This window comes from Mytilus trossulus, chromosome 1 (genome assembly GCF_036588685.1).
Source record: "Mytilus trossulus isolate FHL-02 chromosome 1, PNRI_Mtr1.1.1.hap1, whole genome shotgun sequence".
In the NCBI taxonomy this organism is placed as follows: domain Eukaryota; kingdom Metazoa; phylum Mollusca; class Bivalvia; order Mytilida; family Mytilidae; genus Mytilus; species Mytilus trossulus.
Window position 1 is genome coordinate 15,442,484 of NC_086373.1, and position 14,359 is coordinate 15,456,842.

A 14,359-nucleotide genomic window follows, 5' to 3' on the forward strand; every position below is an offset into this window, starting at 1 on the left:
TTTATATGTTTGCAGCTGATATTTCGCAATGTACATGTGCAGTAAACCCATAATCTGTTCAAATGGGCAAGTAAGAAAACAACTTGAAGATCTTGGTAAGAGATGAAACTTGTCTGTCTTATATATCTATCAGTGAAGTACAAAAAGGAACGTGTGGTGTGGTTAGCACAAGAATTTCTTAAAGTACTACGTGATAAACATTTGTACATGCAGTGAGTATATTTATCGAAAATGTATATATTAAACCATGATGAACATTGCAAATTTAATTCATCCAGATCCTAAATATTATTGTTTTGATTGACTTGAATGTTGCAGGTTTGTATTTTTTTATTTTGGAAAAAAAATGCTTTATAAAGAACCACATTGATTTCATTACACAAAGGAGGGACGAAAGATACCAAAGGAACAGTCAAACTCATAAATCTAAAACAAACTGACAACGCCATGGCCAAAAATGAAAAAGACAAACAGACAAACAAACAAACAACAGTACACATGACACAACATAGCAAACCAAAGAATAAACAACACTAACCCCACCAAAAAATAGGGTGATCTCAGATGCACTGGAAGGGTAAGCAGATCCTGTTCTACATGTGGCACCCGTCGTGTTGCTAATGTGATATCAAATCCGGTAAATAGTCTAATTCGGTAGGTCCCACTCATGAAAAGGAAGGGGATTGTAGTTACGACGTAAGGAACATATCCGATATCATTTGTGAAACGGTTATTCCATAACGGTCAACCAACTCGTGATGGCGTCCGTAAAATTTACGAAGGGATGATTTCAACTACACCATTTGAAACTCTTGGTTTAATAGCTTCCTTGTGAGCAGCAACCTTCTATCAAGAAAATCATGATAGGAAATACAAGCACGGGAATATCGTATCAATTAGGAGATATATACCCCGTATGCAGGTGCTGCTGGAATGTTGCTACTTAGAAATGGAAAGTTCACAATTGGACAGCTGAAATCATCTCTTTTGTCGTAAAGCTTTGTTTTCAACCGACCCTCATTGTCAATTTCTAGATGTAAGTCAAGATATGAAGCCGACTAAATTTATTACGAACCACATTGATTTCATTACACAAAAATATCGAGGAAGAGTTGAGTTCATCAAAAATGCAAATTCTTTAATTAACAACATGTAAAATGAAAATGGGCAAACTAGCATGTAAGTGGGTAACTCTGCGACTAGGAGACTTGTTTTTGCAACGTTATAATGTGATTTCATTGATTGATGCTCACATGCATGCTTAAGACAAAAATCGTTTTTACAAAAAAATTGATCTGGGTAGGTTCTGCTAAATGGTTCTTAACATTATTTAGGGCGGCTCTTGCAACTGGAAAACAATGCACGGTGTACCTGTCTCGACAGAACCAGCATTCGGACCAATCAACGAGCTTTTATAAACGTGATAAAATTGTGACGCTCTCTCTCAGAGTTTCAACAAAATTAAAACTGCCGCATAGGATAAGTCTACAAATTGACACAGATTGATTAGTTTCGTACCCTGATTTGAGTTAACCACTTGACAACTTCCTATTCTGGAAAAGTAAAGGTACCATTTCAGAATAGACAGTTGACAAGTTAAATTATCATGCCTATTTAGTTTTCGTATATCATTGAAGTTGAAATGAATGCTATACTAGTTGTCGTAAAAGAGATTTGAAAAATAACGGCATCTATTTAAAATAACCTATCATAGTCTAAAACAAGGTTATAACGAAGAACAACTGCTATCAGGGTCTACGGTCGCCATCTCAAATTGTTTGATAGTTACTATATACAAGTATCATAAATACCAACAAATTAGCCCGTTAAAAAATCTTGCATGTCAATCATTTTTTATTTAGCAGTTGTGTCGATTCATATTTCTGGATATACGATCGAAATAGCAATTGAGATGCCTCCATAGCACGTCATGTTTACCCTGTATAGCTATTCTAATCTTTTTTGGAGTTCACATTGATTCCAACCGTTTTTAATATGTGTCTGTCTTTGGTGTGTATTTACTATGTGACATGTGACTTTATTGCACTATTGTATATTGTTTTAATACATTAAATGTACATTTGTTAGTATGTTTATATCGATTAAGACTTCTTATAAGATTCCCAAAAATCATTTCAATTTTTGGTATTTGTAGTTCTTTGTCAGTCTTTTAAAACCTTACTCCAAAATAAGAGTTCTTCAAAGTATAACTTACCTATAAAAAAAGAGACCCAATGATTGTTCACTACTTGAAACTGTCCTACAGTTATGGTGTACTGGCAGTGAAAAACCCCTTATATCTGTTGGTATGTTCATTATTGCCTCTATAATTACGTTGATACTATCCTTAAGGATATCCTCTAGATATGTTTGTTCACTGATAGTCACAGCCAAAGCTCCAGTGGGATAATATTTTAACAAAGCCCTTTTGCGTGTAAACACTTTATCTGTCAAGAACCAGGAAATACTAGAATTCATCACATAATTTCTACACCTAAATATCACCTTTGCTAATTCAGGTTTTGTATGTAAAACCACGATTTTTCGTTCGTTCCTGAATACTTTTGCTATTAAATTGCATATATTGGTACACGTCCAACTCGAAGAAATAAAATACACAGTAATATTCCATTTCTTCTCACTTGAAAGTAATTTGAGCTCACTATAAAATCCATCGGAAATATATTCTTTTTCAATTAAGAGCACGAATTTGAACCAGAAATTTGCCGAGAAAAATTTTGATACTCCTCTGGCTATCTGTGAAATGGTAGGTTCCATCTGTAATTGTAGACTATTTCTGACCTGAAATTATAGAATTATAATAAGTACAATTTATTCTAGTTTAAATAGGCCAAGTTATCAATTTATTAAGACATGAAGATATAGGTAATTTTTTTAAAGGTTGAACTAATTCAATATAAAATTTGCAGATTTGGTAAAGTAGCCTTTGCGATAACTATCAAACAAACTCGAAATGGCGGGTTTAAGCAGATATAGATACTGTACGACATTCAACAATGAAAAAAACCATACAGTATAATCAGCTTCAAGTGTCCCCTACATAAAAAAAATGAGAAACAACGAGGAAAAAGAATAAATCTAAGTCTCATTCATCATGGCATATTGACAAAAACAAATATAACCACCAGTACAATCGCTTAATTAAACCCCATATTTTTGGTTTTACTATAATTGGGTTCCTTAACAAATATGTCCCGTGGTGTTCTTTTCCCGGGAATTAGAGAAAAGGGGGCAAACATATATGTACCTGAGACATCAATGTCTTGAAAAACAAAATTTAACGGTGATCATTTATCAAATGCTTTGAATGTTGTTTTTCACCTTGGTGATTACTAATGATGTCTTAAATATTTGGTTATACGCAAATGCGCATTACCATTTAAACGACTGTCTAGGTTTTTTGGTCTTCTTGGATGAAGTCACCCGAAAATATGTGTTTACAGAATTCAAATCTTAATAACCTATATATTTTTAATTCCAAGATATGTTAATATAAGAACCGAGTGCTATGTTTTTTTTTTAAAATTATACGAAGTGAAAGAAAGTGACACTCACTATTTCAGTAATAAGTGTTACAAAAATAAATGCTTTCAATTGTATCATGTTGTTTATGCCACATAACCTTCATCTTGTCCAATTTCTTCAGTAACATAAATATTGTATCTTAGTAATATTTTATGCTATTGTTCAACATGTCCTGTATAATCAATCATCTCGGTTTTTTAATTTAGAAAACATTTAATTCATTGCTTCCAATTACAACGTTTGATTTTTATTTATAAGCATCTAATATAAAGTGAAAGAAACACGTATCCCGCATAAATATCATACCTCATGGATACCGGACATTCTCTTAGAATTGAGTGTAAATAATAACTTATATTTCGTTATCCGACAGATTGTCATTTCTGATATCAAACCTATTATATAATGACTGAATACAGGAAGGCTGAGTAGACTAAGAAGCGCCAAGAAAGTCAGTGGCGTCTATTAATCTATAACGAGATCATAAACATGAAATTTCTACTAATTCCAAAACAAGCGTCGTCATTGTTGGGTTTTATGGTTTTTAAAAGAAACATAAAACTTTTAGTAGGGAAATTCATTGTTAACATTCGCAAATGAATCATTAACAATAGCTATATTGTTCTCGCAAACATATGTTGTTGTCTTTTTGGACAGAAAGCATTTCCCCCCGTACATTGACCTATAATGGTTTATTTTTTCAAATTGTTATTTGGATTGAGAGTTGTCTCATTGGCACTCACACCACATCTTCCTATATCTATTTAAGATAGTTATCAAAGTATCCAGGATTATAATTTAATACGCCAGACGCGTGTTTCGTCTACATAAGACTCGTCAGTGACGCCTCATATCATACAGTTGAAAAGCCAAAAAAGTACAAAGTTGAAGTTACTATGGTTATATCTTTCAATAAGCATGCTTTCTATTACCCTGTTAAGGACGGTATGTTACCTTATTTTTATTTCTAAAAGAATAAATGCGTATCCACCCATAAGAAACCGATTCAGCAAAGAAATCCAAGAATATTTGCATAACTTAATCAAAAAGTTAACTTTAATTAGAAAAACCCTATAAAATTTTCACGTCCAATTCGGAAGCGCGCAAAAAAACCCCACCAAAACAAAATCAAAAAGACAATATATTTGAATTTGATATAAGAGGACCTGATTTCCGTAACCATATAAACATGGCAATATCTTTATCGGATTTGTCCAGCAGCATCCGAATTCTTTCCAGAATTTTTATTTTGGATCGTATTGCAACTCTGAAATTTTCTGTGAAGTTTTTCTTGGACTTCATTTCAGTTTTGATCAAGGCGTGCCTGTTGTTCCTCTGCGAATGGTTTTTGGTTGCTCCCCTGATAATATCATTTTTTCTCCGATAATGAAAGAACCTTTTTTTGCGTTTGCCCGTTTCAGTTATTATTTTAAAGCGTCGTTATTTTTGTTACCATTTGATTCTTATTAAGATAATCAGAAATAACTTTATCGATTGTGACATTTAGCATGAGTATGGCTTCGCATGGCGGCTGATGCATGAATAGAAGCAGACGCTAACTTGTCAACACATCCGGTCTCGCTCCTACGAGAGTTCACGCCGTTCCTTCATTTTTCGTTTGTTTCCTTGATTTGCATCTTTTTCATTGATTACTGAGATTTGAGCATTAATAAAACACACTGTTGCCTCAAATTTCACAGCAGAGCATTAAATTCATGATTCAGTTTGATATCAAAGATGACATTATCAATATCATTGATTTAACTTCGGATTACAATATTGAAATTAGAAACAAGATATCGCGCATCGAAATGATGTCTCTGAAGATACATTGATAAAATAATACTTCGAATATCAATAAATCACAAATAACAGATTCATCGTTTGTTCATTAATATTACATTACGCAGTAATACCTTGTAATGTTCACAGCAATTATATGGAATACATTTATTCCAATTTTGTCAAATAACATCTTAAAATAGCCCTAAAACTACATAAATTTATCATTTAATCATAACAGTGAAAGTGTATCTATGAAAATTATATCTTTAGTAATGTATTAAGTTTGTCAGTTTTGTATGCAATACTTCTTGAAGTTGTATTTTTAATACCAAGCAAAAGTTATACAGGTTCTGCATAAATGTTAAATTGAAATTATTGTATATAGTGACATTCATTTCAACAACACTGTTTATCATTCATTAGAGGGAAAATTATAAATTAGTTTTGGTAAAACGATATGCAGTATCTTAAGTCTAAAATACAAATTCTACTTTAAAAGGAAGTACTGTATAAAGTTTCGGAACATTTTTATAGTTTTCAGTATTGTATTGAAATATCTCAAAAAGTGTAAGATCCATATAAACCCAAACCTTTGTTCCGTGTGGACTAAAATTAAAGGTCTGAGTAACAGCAGATATCAAAGTCGAGATATTGTGGATATATTTTTAAATATAACTCTACTGCAGAATCTTTTTATCTCGCTACCATAGAAAGTATTAGTATTATGAGGTGTAATAGTCAATGTACTAATTCTATTTGATGTTGAATCTGTACTGATTGATATTTTAATCTTAAATTTATGATAATTTTTATAAGTTGTTTTGGGCGTTGAACTAGCTGTAGTAGCTGCGATACTTTCAGATATTTCTGAGTGTCTCTTTTTGCAACGTCAGATCTGTGAGTATGTTTTGGTTATCACACCTATCTTTGCTTCTCTATTTTACTACTTCGCCTATTGTAGTCGATGAGTTTGATTGAAATTTAAAAAATTTGAATAGGCAGGATGAGACTCATGCAGGTCAATCATAACGTCAGTACTAACATTGCCAGATGATTCCCATAAGAAGCATACAAATTATGAAGTGCGATTTTCATTTGCAACGTTGCTTTTTAGTCCATCCGGTTATTGCGTTACTAATGAGGGTCATCAAAAATATCACAAAAATGGTACATAATATTTTATTGAGAGCTTTGAATGGGTTTACAACCATATAAAACAGATTAATATGACCCTTTATGTTTAAAAATTCCTTTAGAAATCAGTGTATTTAAATACCTTGAATAGATTTACATGTCACGGTAAGGTTAAATATGAAGTTTTTTTTATATAAATTCCTGTTTCCCGTGTTTATTGTTTGCTGGATTGCTGGTCGTCATATAATCGTCTTGTGTTTGTTAAACTTGATTTCGTCGGCCTCTCTGCGACAAGTCATTTATAAGTTTTGATTTTCCCATTGGTATCTTTGGTCTTTCTTTAAGACGCAAATCGTGTTAATATGAGTCAAAATATTAAAATCCATTACTGATTGTCCATCCCAGTACTGTTTATGACATACGGATAAATGTGCAGATCTTGCAGTAGTCATTAAGTGTCTAGACCCATTTAATGGATCATTTACATAACATTCTGGTACTTTATGTATGACAACAATACTCATCTATCAACGGTTCATATAGAACTGAATTAAAATGACTGATTTGTTATAGAATTGCACTAGAAAAACAGATATTTATATTAGTATATATACTATTGCCATTGTGTGATGCCTACAAGTGTTGTTATACAAACAGAAACAAATTAATTGGTTCCACTGGTTCGATGATAAGCCACAAATGACCAGCCTTGATACAATTGATACTCCAGAAACTAACAATCGTTTCCTTTCCTGATCAATATACTAGGTTTACTGTAAACCAAATTTATTTTTCGATTACTTTTTTTTACGTGAAGGTTTTCCTATCCCAATTCGCTGTGAATTTATTTTTGCAATTTTCGCAACTTGAATAAATATTCCTCGTCCTAAGCTATGATTCTTTACCCGGGTTTGACTATACTTTTTGGCCTATAGGTTTAATACCATTTCATCTTTTAAGATAATTTTTATAATTTTCAAATATTAAGGACTCGTTGTGGAGCATAGTGAGCATCTGGTGCAATAACATTGGTACTATGACTGTTACCTCTACTTTTGGATCGATACCGCTGATGGTTGCCTGTTAGTCACTGTAAGTATCAGTTCTGTCATGAAAATAAGCTCATCACCATTGACATTTCATGTTTTAAAATTTTTGAAATTATTTAAAGTTAACGAATATATTTCGTCCTGCAAAGCTCTGATACCTGGCCTTTGACTATATTTTGTGTGCACTTTTATTAGTTTTCAGCTCTCCAGTTTTTAAACAAGTTTAAGGTTTTCGAATATTTTGTCATCAAACATCAACATAGGGACAAGTATTGTCGAAATGCGAAGGGGTGTTGTAAAAGTAGTACCATTAAATTATCAGATGCAGCATCATATGAACAAATTTATAAGAAATAAACGAGAAGTGTATGAAATATTCTGATTCACGTCATCCCTTCCCTTTTTAAAATTTTGGACTTTGTTTATAATACAGTTTGTGGTTTTCGTTCAACAAGAAATATTTGAAAATGAAAGATTATCGACAAAAACTAAAAATTAGATTAACATCGAGTGGATGTTTTACATAAAAAAGACATCCTTCGTAATCTGTGGGAATATAATAAAACTATCGGAAATTTTATTCATACAATTCTAATAAAGAGTTTAATGGATTTGCTGAATTTGAAAGATTTTATTTTCACATTAGATTACATTCGTTGCATGTTTGATTCTAATTAAAACACATTGCACAAAAGCTAGGAATAAAAGAGAAAATTAAACGGGGATAATAATTTGCACAGTTTTTGCACGTATTGAATAAAATAAAAATGATTTACATGCAATTGTATTTACATTAATTTGGAAACCACAGGCAAGCAATGAAGGCGTAATTGAGAATGTGTTGATAATATGTTTGGATACATAATACTTTCCGAGATATGTCAAACAACAAAGAAACAGTCTCATAATGCATAACATTGAAATTGCTCTAGTTTCATTGTTCAATTGATTCAAAATAGACAATCACATCAACAACCCACCAGAAGAAAGAGCTTATTGTAAAACTATGTTTTTAAATTAGAATTAAAGAAATGAACAACTACAGCTTTTTGGAGATTGGATGACACTTTATTGACATACATCATCAAATTAATATTTAAGACCGATATCAGCCTCTTCTATTAGATAAAAGCAGTTATATGACATAATGTTCAAACATCTCTTATGACCCAACACATTGGAAGGTTTCCATCATTGTCAGATTTGAAACTTAAATATGCTGTTTCATGGTCCTACGTATATATGGCAACTCATATCGAAAAATGTCTTCTTATGAGAATATATTGTGCACCCTAAAAATCCAAACATAGATAGTTCTGAAATGTAGCTTCGTCAAAATGAACAGTTCCAAATGGGAAAATTGAGATCACAGCCTTTGGTGTAAACTTTAGCTCTTAATCGAAAAACGGAAAAGACAAACAAATAATATAACACATGACAGAATATAGAAAACTAAAGAATAAGCAACACGAACCCACCATAAACTAGGGATGATCTCAGGTGCTCCATAAGGGAAAGCAGATCCTACTCCACATGTGGCACCGATCTTGTTGCTTATTTTATAACAAATCCAGTAAATAGTCTAATTCGATAGGTCATATCCATGAAAGGGAAGGGGATTACAGTTACGACGTAGTAAGTGTCTTAAGTTCACATGAGTAGCATTGTTGATACGAAGGACACTGCAGAATAAATAGCATCATTACATAATATTGTGTACTCAAAGATCTAGCTTTAATCAGTTGTTAGCTAAAGGGAATATAAAAAAACAATGTTTAGGACAAATGATGAAGATAGACACTTGCTAAGGAAATGAGATATTGTCCAAAGTTCCTGAAATTGAAAACAAATCGAAGCCTTAATGAACAAATAATGTTTCCATGTAGTCAAGTTTGATAAGAATCAAAATCGCTGAAAAGGATGTTTAGCATTTGAGGAAATATCTACGATCATTTGATAAGAACGCACTTAACTAAAATGATCGGCTTATTCGTGATTGTGATCGGAAATAGAGACAGATGAAGTCTACCTTCAAAACTCGTAAATACATTCCCGAAAAAATAATGAAAAAAGTTACAAGAACTTCAAACATAGAAAGATGGTCTCTTTCTTAGCATGCGAATCTAAAATAATTCTACAGAGAAATAAGTTACAATCAGCATTATGCATATTAGGCCATATATCTAGTATCTTGATATGCCAGGCTGTGTAAACATGTTGCGAAACAAACACATCGTTTTCGTCAGCAATTCGTGTCGACAACCTTATACATTATGTTGTGTTAGTCTCGGTCGTTTGTCCTCATAACTCTGCTCCTACATGAAAAAACTATGCATAATGTAAGTCTCGGTTATTGTATATAAAGGTATATACTATGAAAATTAGAGCGCGGGGCTGTGCCCTAAGCTCTTATTGGCATAGTATACACCTTTCCATACAATATACAATTTAGCACATATTTACAATTTGAGTAATCCTGTAATTAGTCTATTGGTTTGTTTTGGCTGACTAGCTGTAGCTCATTTACATAGTTTTGTAAATCTACTCACTATCATCATTGTAAGATATTGACTTCAGAATGAAAGATTGTAGGTGCTGGTGTAAGTATGTTTATTGGTATTTTACTATACATGGTATATTTCAAAACATATAGCTAGTTTGCAGTGGCAGATCCCAATGCAAAAGATGGTGGTGGAAAAGGTTTATTTGAGGGATGATCAATGCTTTGACTAAAAACATACATTTGAACCCCTCCCCTTCACTTTGGATTGGAACCCCTTTAAAATAAATTGATCTGCCCCTGTGGTATGTACCCATAGGTAGTCTAGTGAATAATTTACATGTATGGAAAATCTGTCACTGGACATTAATCGTCCATTCATGACGAAATATATCAAATTTCTTCTATTTCCCTTTACAAGGTTTCATGGTTCACGCTATTTTTGTGTACAAAGTAATTACATGGAAGATAATATAAATGATTTCAATTCTAGATGGCATTGTACTCTAATCAAGTTATAATGAACTACAATGTATATTTGTTACTCTTTATTTAATTGAAAGAAACTTTTAATTGTCAAAAACATTTTTTGATCCAAAGATTAAAGAGTGGGATGTTTGATAAATAATTTGAAAACTAATAACAAACTATTTAGTTTAATTTGGAACACAACATTTTTTTCAAAATAGCCAGTAGCAATTTGTATTTCAATATCTTGATTACGATAATGAAATCTTACCCTTGTGGTCATTCATGCGTAGTTACTTAGTACACGAAAAAGTATGTACTATGAAAGTTAGAAGACAAATTCAAGGAATTTGATTGGACGAAAAGTTGTAAGTATGTGCTAAATGCAATTTAATATTGAGCGTTGTTCAAATAGATACTAATCACTTGTAATTTTAGTCTTTGTAAAACATCTAGGATATTGACCTTGATTTTTTAAGTAATGAGACAATATTTACCCTTCTATTTGAAAAATGACTCTGGCAAAATCGATTCCACTTTGCTAAGAGAAGTGTTGCCTTTATTAGATTAATTTAAGAAAATAAAGCTTGCAACATAACACATAGATATAATATAGACATAACACATCAGATCAAATATACATTACTGTTCTTTGAAATTATATGCCCTTAGCAGACTACATAGAAGTTGTTCAATATTATTTACATGAAATACTGACGACAAACACCCTACACTATGTTTGATGTTCTTATATTATTGTGACTACAGACACAATTAAAAATAAACGTATATGACAGTATCATCATTGACGTTAAAAGTTCAGTAAAAACTGGATGATGGTAGAATTGGACAGAAATTTGTTTACAGAAGATTTGTTTACAGAAGAAATATCTTGGCCGTAGATGAAATCAAACCAACTTTAACAATGTTATCACAGGGTTAGATGTTGTATTAATTCCTTTATATTAGATAACCATTGGATGTTAAAGAGGGACCAGATTCAAAATAAGGGAAACATTGAAAATCAAGAAAGGAAAGTAAGTCTGCGTAACCGAAGGAGATCGAACAATTTTAAATAAAAACAAATAAAAAATGAGTTTATTTCATTACTCTGTTTTATCCTTGTTTTAACCATAATACAATTAAAAATGGAAATGGGGAATGTGTCAAATAGAAAACAACCCGACCATAGAGTAGACAACACCAGAAGGTCATCAACAGGTCTTTAATGCAGCAAGAAATTCCCGCACCCGAAGGCTTCCTTCAGCTGGCCCTAAGCAAATATATATACTAGTTCAGTGATAATGAACGCTTCTATATAGTTAATTTGTCTTGTTTTTTCAACTACTGATTACCTATAATGAAAACAATACAGTTAAAGAGTTATTCAGTCTCAGCAGTCAGCACCACTGTATTTACTTGAACTATCACTGACATGATCATAATTATAAATCAGCTGTTGACCAAACTTTGAACATTTTTCAAAATACTTACGATTTTTTACCAAAGTAAAGATTACTTTTAAATAAAATGTATTTGCTAAAACCTGTCTCAATATTGGGACCTTTCTGCTCTGAACTTCGCACTTTATTCTACCTGTTCTTAACATTTTGAATTTGGGCGCCACTGATGAGTCTTTTGATAACAGAAAACTTGCATAGCGTACAATATGTAAATCTTTTAATCTATGATTGGTTTTTTTTATCTGAAGAATTTTGCTGGAAAACAATAATAATTTAGTAAAGCAAGGCATCTTATGTTTACTTGGGGTAAGTTAGTCTGTACGTTGATTTGAGAAAGAAATCTTGCGTTATTGAATTTAAGTTATTAAGTCATCCTTATTTAAAGTTCAATGGACGCTATCAAGATGGTTTACAGGTTTTTCAATTTCCATTCTCAATTTTATTTCAATATCTTTATCAAAGATGATCAAAAACATGTTTCAATCGTCAAAAGCAAAATATCACCCTCTTTTCCACCATTGTGATATCACGTTACAAAGAGTTTGGCATTTTTGTGATTCTACATTTTCTTTAATTTTAACATTCCTTTCACAGAGAATACAAAATTCCATTATTCAACCAGATTCAAATTATAAGCTGTCAAGAGGAATGACGTCGAGACAAATTTTCAGCATGATCAGTAAAATATGATTTTACTTTGATAGTAGAACATTTTGAATCAAAGCCAACATGATCGCTGATCTATAAAGAACCGGAAGTTCCAACTGCTTCTACATGTCATTTACATTAAATCAATTACGTAAAACTTCCTTGCTGCTTTCGTGGTGATTTTATAATAGTATTGGTTTTTATATTGTCTTATGATACAACTCTCTTTCAAAGATCAATTGTCAGAACTGTCATTAATCTCATGTTACAGTTTAAGTTCTGACTGATGCTTGACAGCAGCTTTAATTCAAAGTACCATTCTTTTCACTCAATTTTCCATGAAGGATATGCATTAAAGCATTATTCTTTAATTAAAAATTGAAAGATATTCCATCATCTTTAGAACTGCGAAAAAAGTATCAATCTAAATGAGGATACAATTGGAAGAAAATTATGAATCCTTACAATACTAAGATACTACAAGCGTTTATATGTAAGGCAACAGTAGTATACTGCTGTTCAAACGTCATGAATCGATTGAATGAAAACAAATCCGGGTTATCCGAGAGAAACAATCAACTATACTGAGCCAAAAAAGTTTAGCAACACATATTTTTTTAATTCTTTATTTTGTTCTTTCTGGAAAAAAATTATTTAAACATCATTGATATAATCCTTATTTTTACCTGTAATTTAAAACAGTCGTACCGTTTTCCTTGTGATTGATTTCGCGCCATTTCAGCTTTGCACGTGTAATTGATGATTTACCTCCTGTACCTGTACTTTAAAACGATATTAAAAATTTCTTTTTCACTAACGTTCAGTAACACACCATTAAGAAGAAAAACACATACACCCTTGAAAAAATTGCATGGGGCGTCAACCAGGCCTCCCCGAAAATGACCGTAAGAAACCTCTTGGAATGGTTGAGACCGGAATGAGTGTTGCTATCATCGTGGCTAGATTTAATGTGCATAAGGCAACAGTTTAGAGACTAACAAATAGATATCGACAAATTGCAACTGCAAGGATAGGTCGATATCTCGTAGACCAAAAAAACTCTTCTCAAGAGAGGAGCGCTACTTTCGCTTTACGTCAACACATGACAATTTTTTTTCCGGCCACAAAAGTTTTGCATAGACTAAGGGAAGCTGTTGGTGTTTCTGCCAATCCTTCATTGGTACACTTAGGGCATGGCTGAGAAATTGATTTTGAAAAACACTATACTCATTTCCGCATTTTGACCCTCCCGCGCTCCATACAAAAAAAAATCCTCATGAAATCTGTGATAAACATTCATGTTGCTTCTGACATGTCATAATTCCATTTTGTTATAATTGAAATTATATGATTCTATAATTTTGTAATGAATTAAAATTTTACATTTTTGTCGCTAAACTTTTTTGGCTCAGTATATAAGAGAAAAACAACAGAAGAATACACACACTGAAGTGCACCAATACTAAACGCCAATGCAAACATACATAGAACCGAACAATTTGATAACAACTGCCATATTCCTGACTTTATGCAGGTCATTTATGAAAGATGTTTAAATGAAGGACAACAGAAGCAACCAACATGACCATGTTTAAAGATTTTCGTTAGAATATCCAAGTTTTAGAGACGAAAAATGTTCGTTCAAACTCATAAGTAAAAAGCAAATATGCCATGGAAAAAAAAGAGAAAAACGATCAAAAGACAAGCAACAGTATTCAAAACACAATTTAGAAAACCAAATAATGAGCCGCACACCTCCCTCCTCC

General features: G+C 32.2%; 1 protein-coding gene across 1 annotated transcript in view; it reads right to left on the minus strand.

Annotated features, from left to right (window-relative positions):
• Positions 1-2,781, minus strand: part of LOC134716354 (glutamate receptor ionotropic, NMDA 3A-like) — a 33,282-nt gene extending 30,501 nt beyond the window's left edge. The window contains exon 1 of the mRNA XM_063579313.1: positions 2,216-2,781. Coding sequence (XP_063435383.1) covers positions 2,216-2,778 — 563 coding nt within the window. The 5' untranslated portion in view covers positions 2,779-2,781. The remainder of the gene's footprint in view (positions 1-2,215) is intronic.
• Between the last annotated feature and the right edge of the window lie 11,578 nt (positions 2,782-14,359).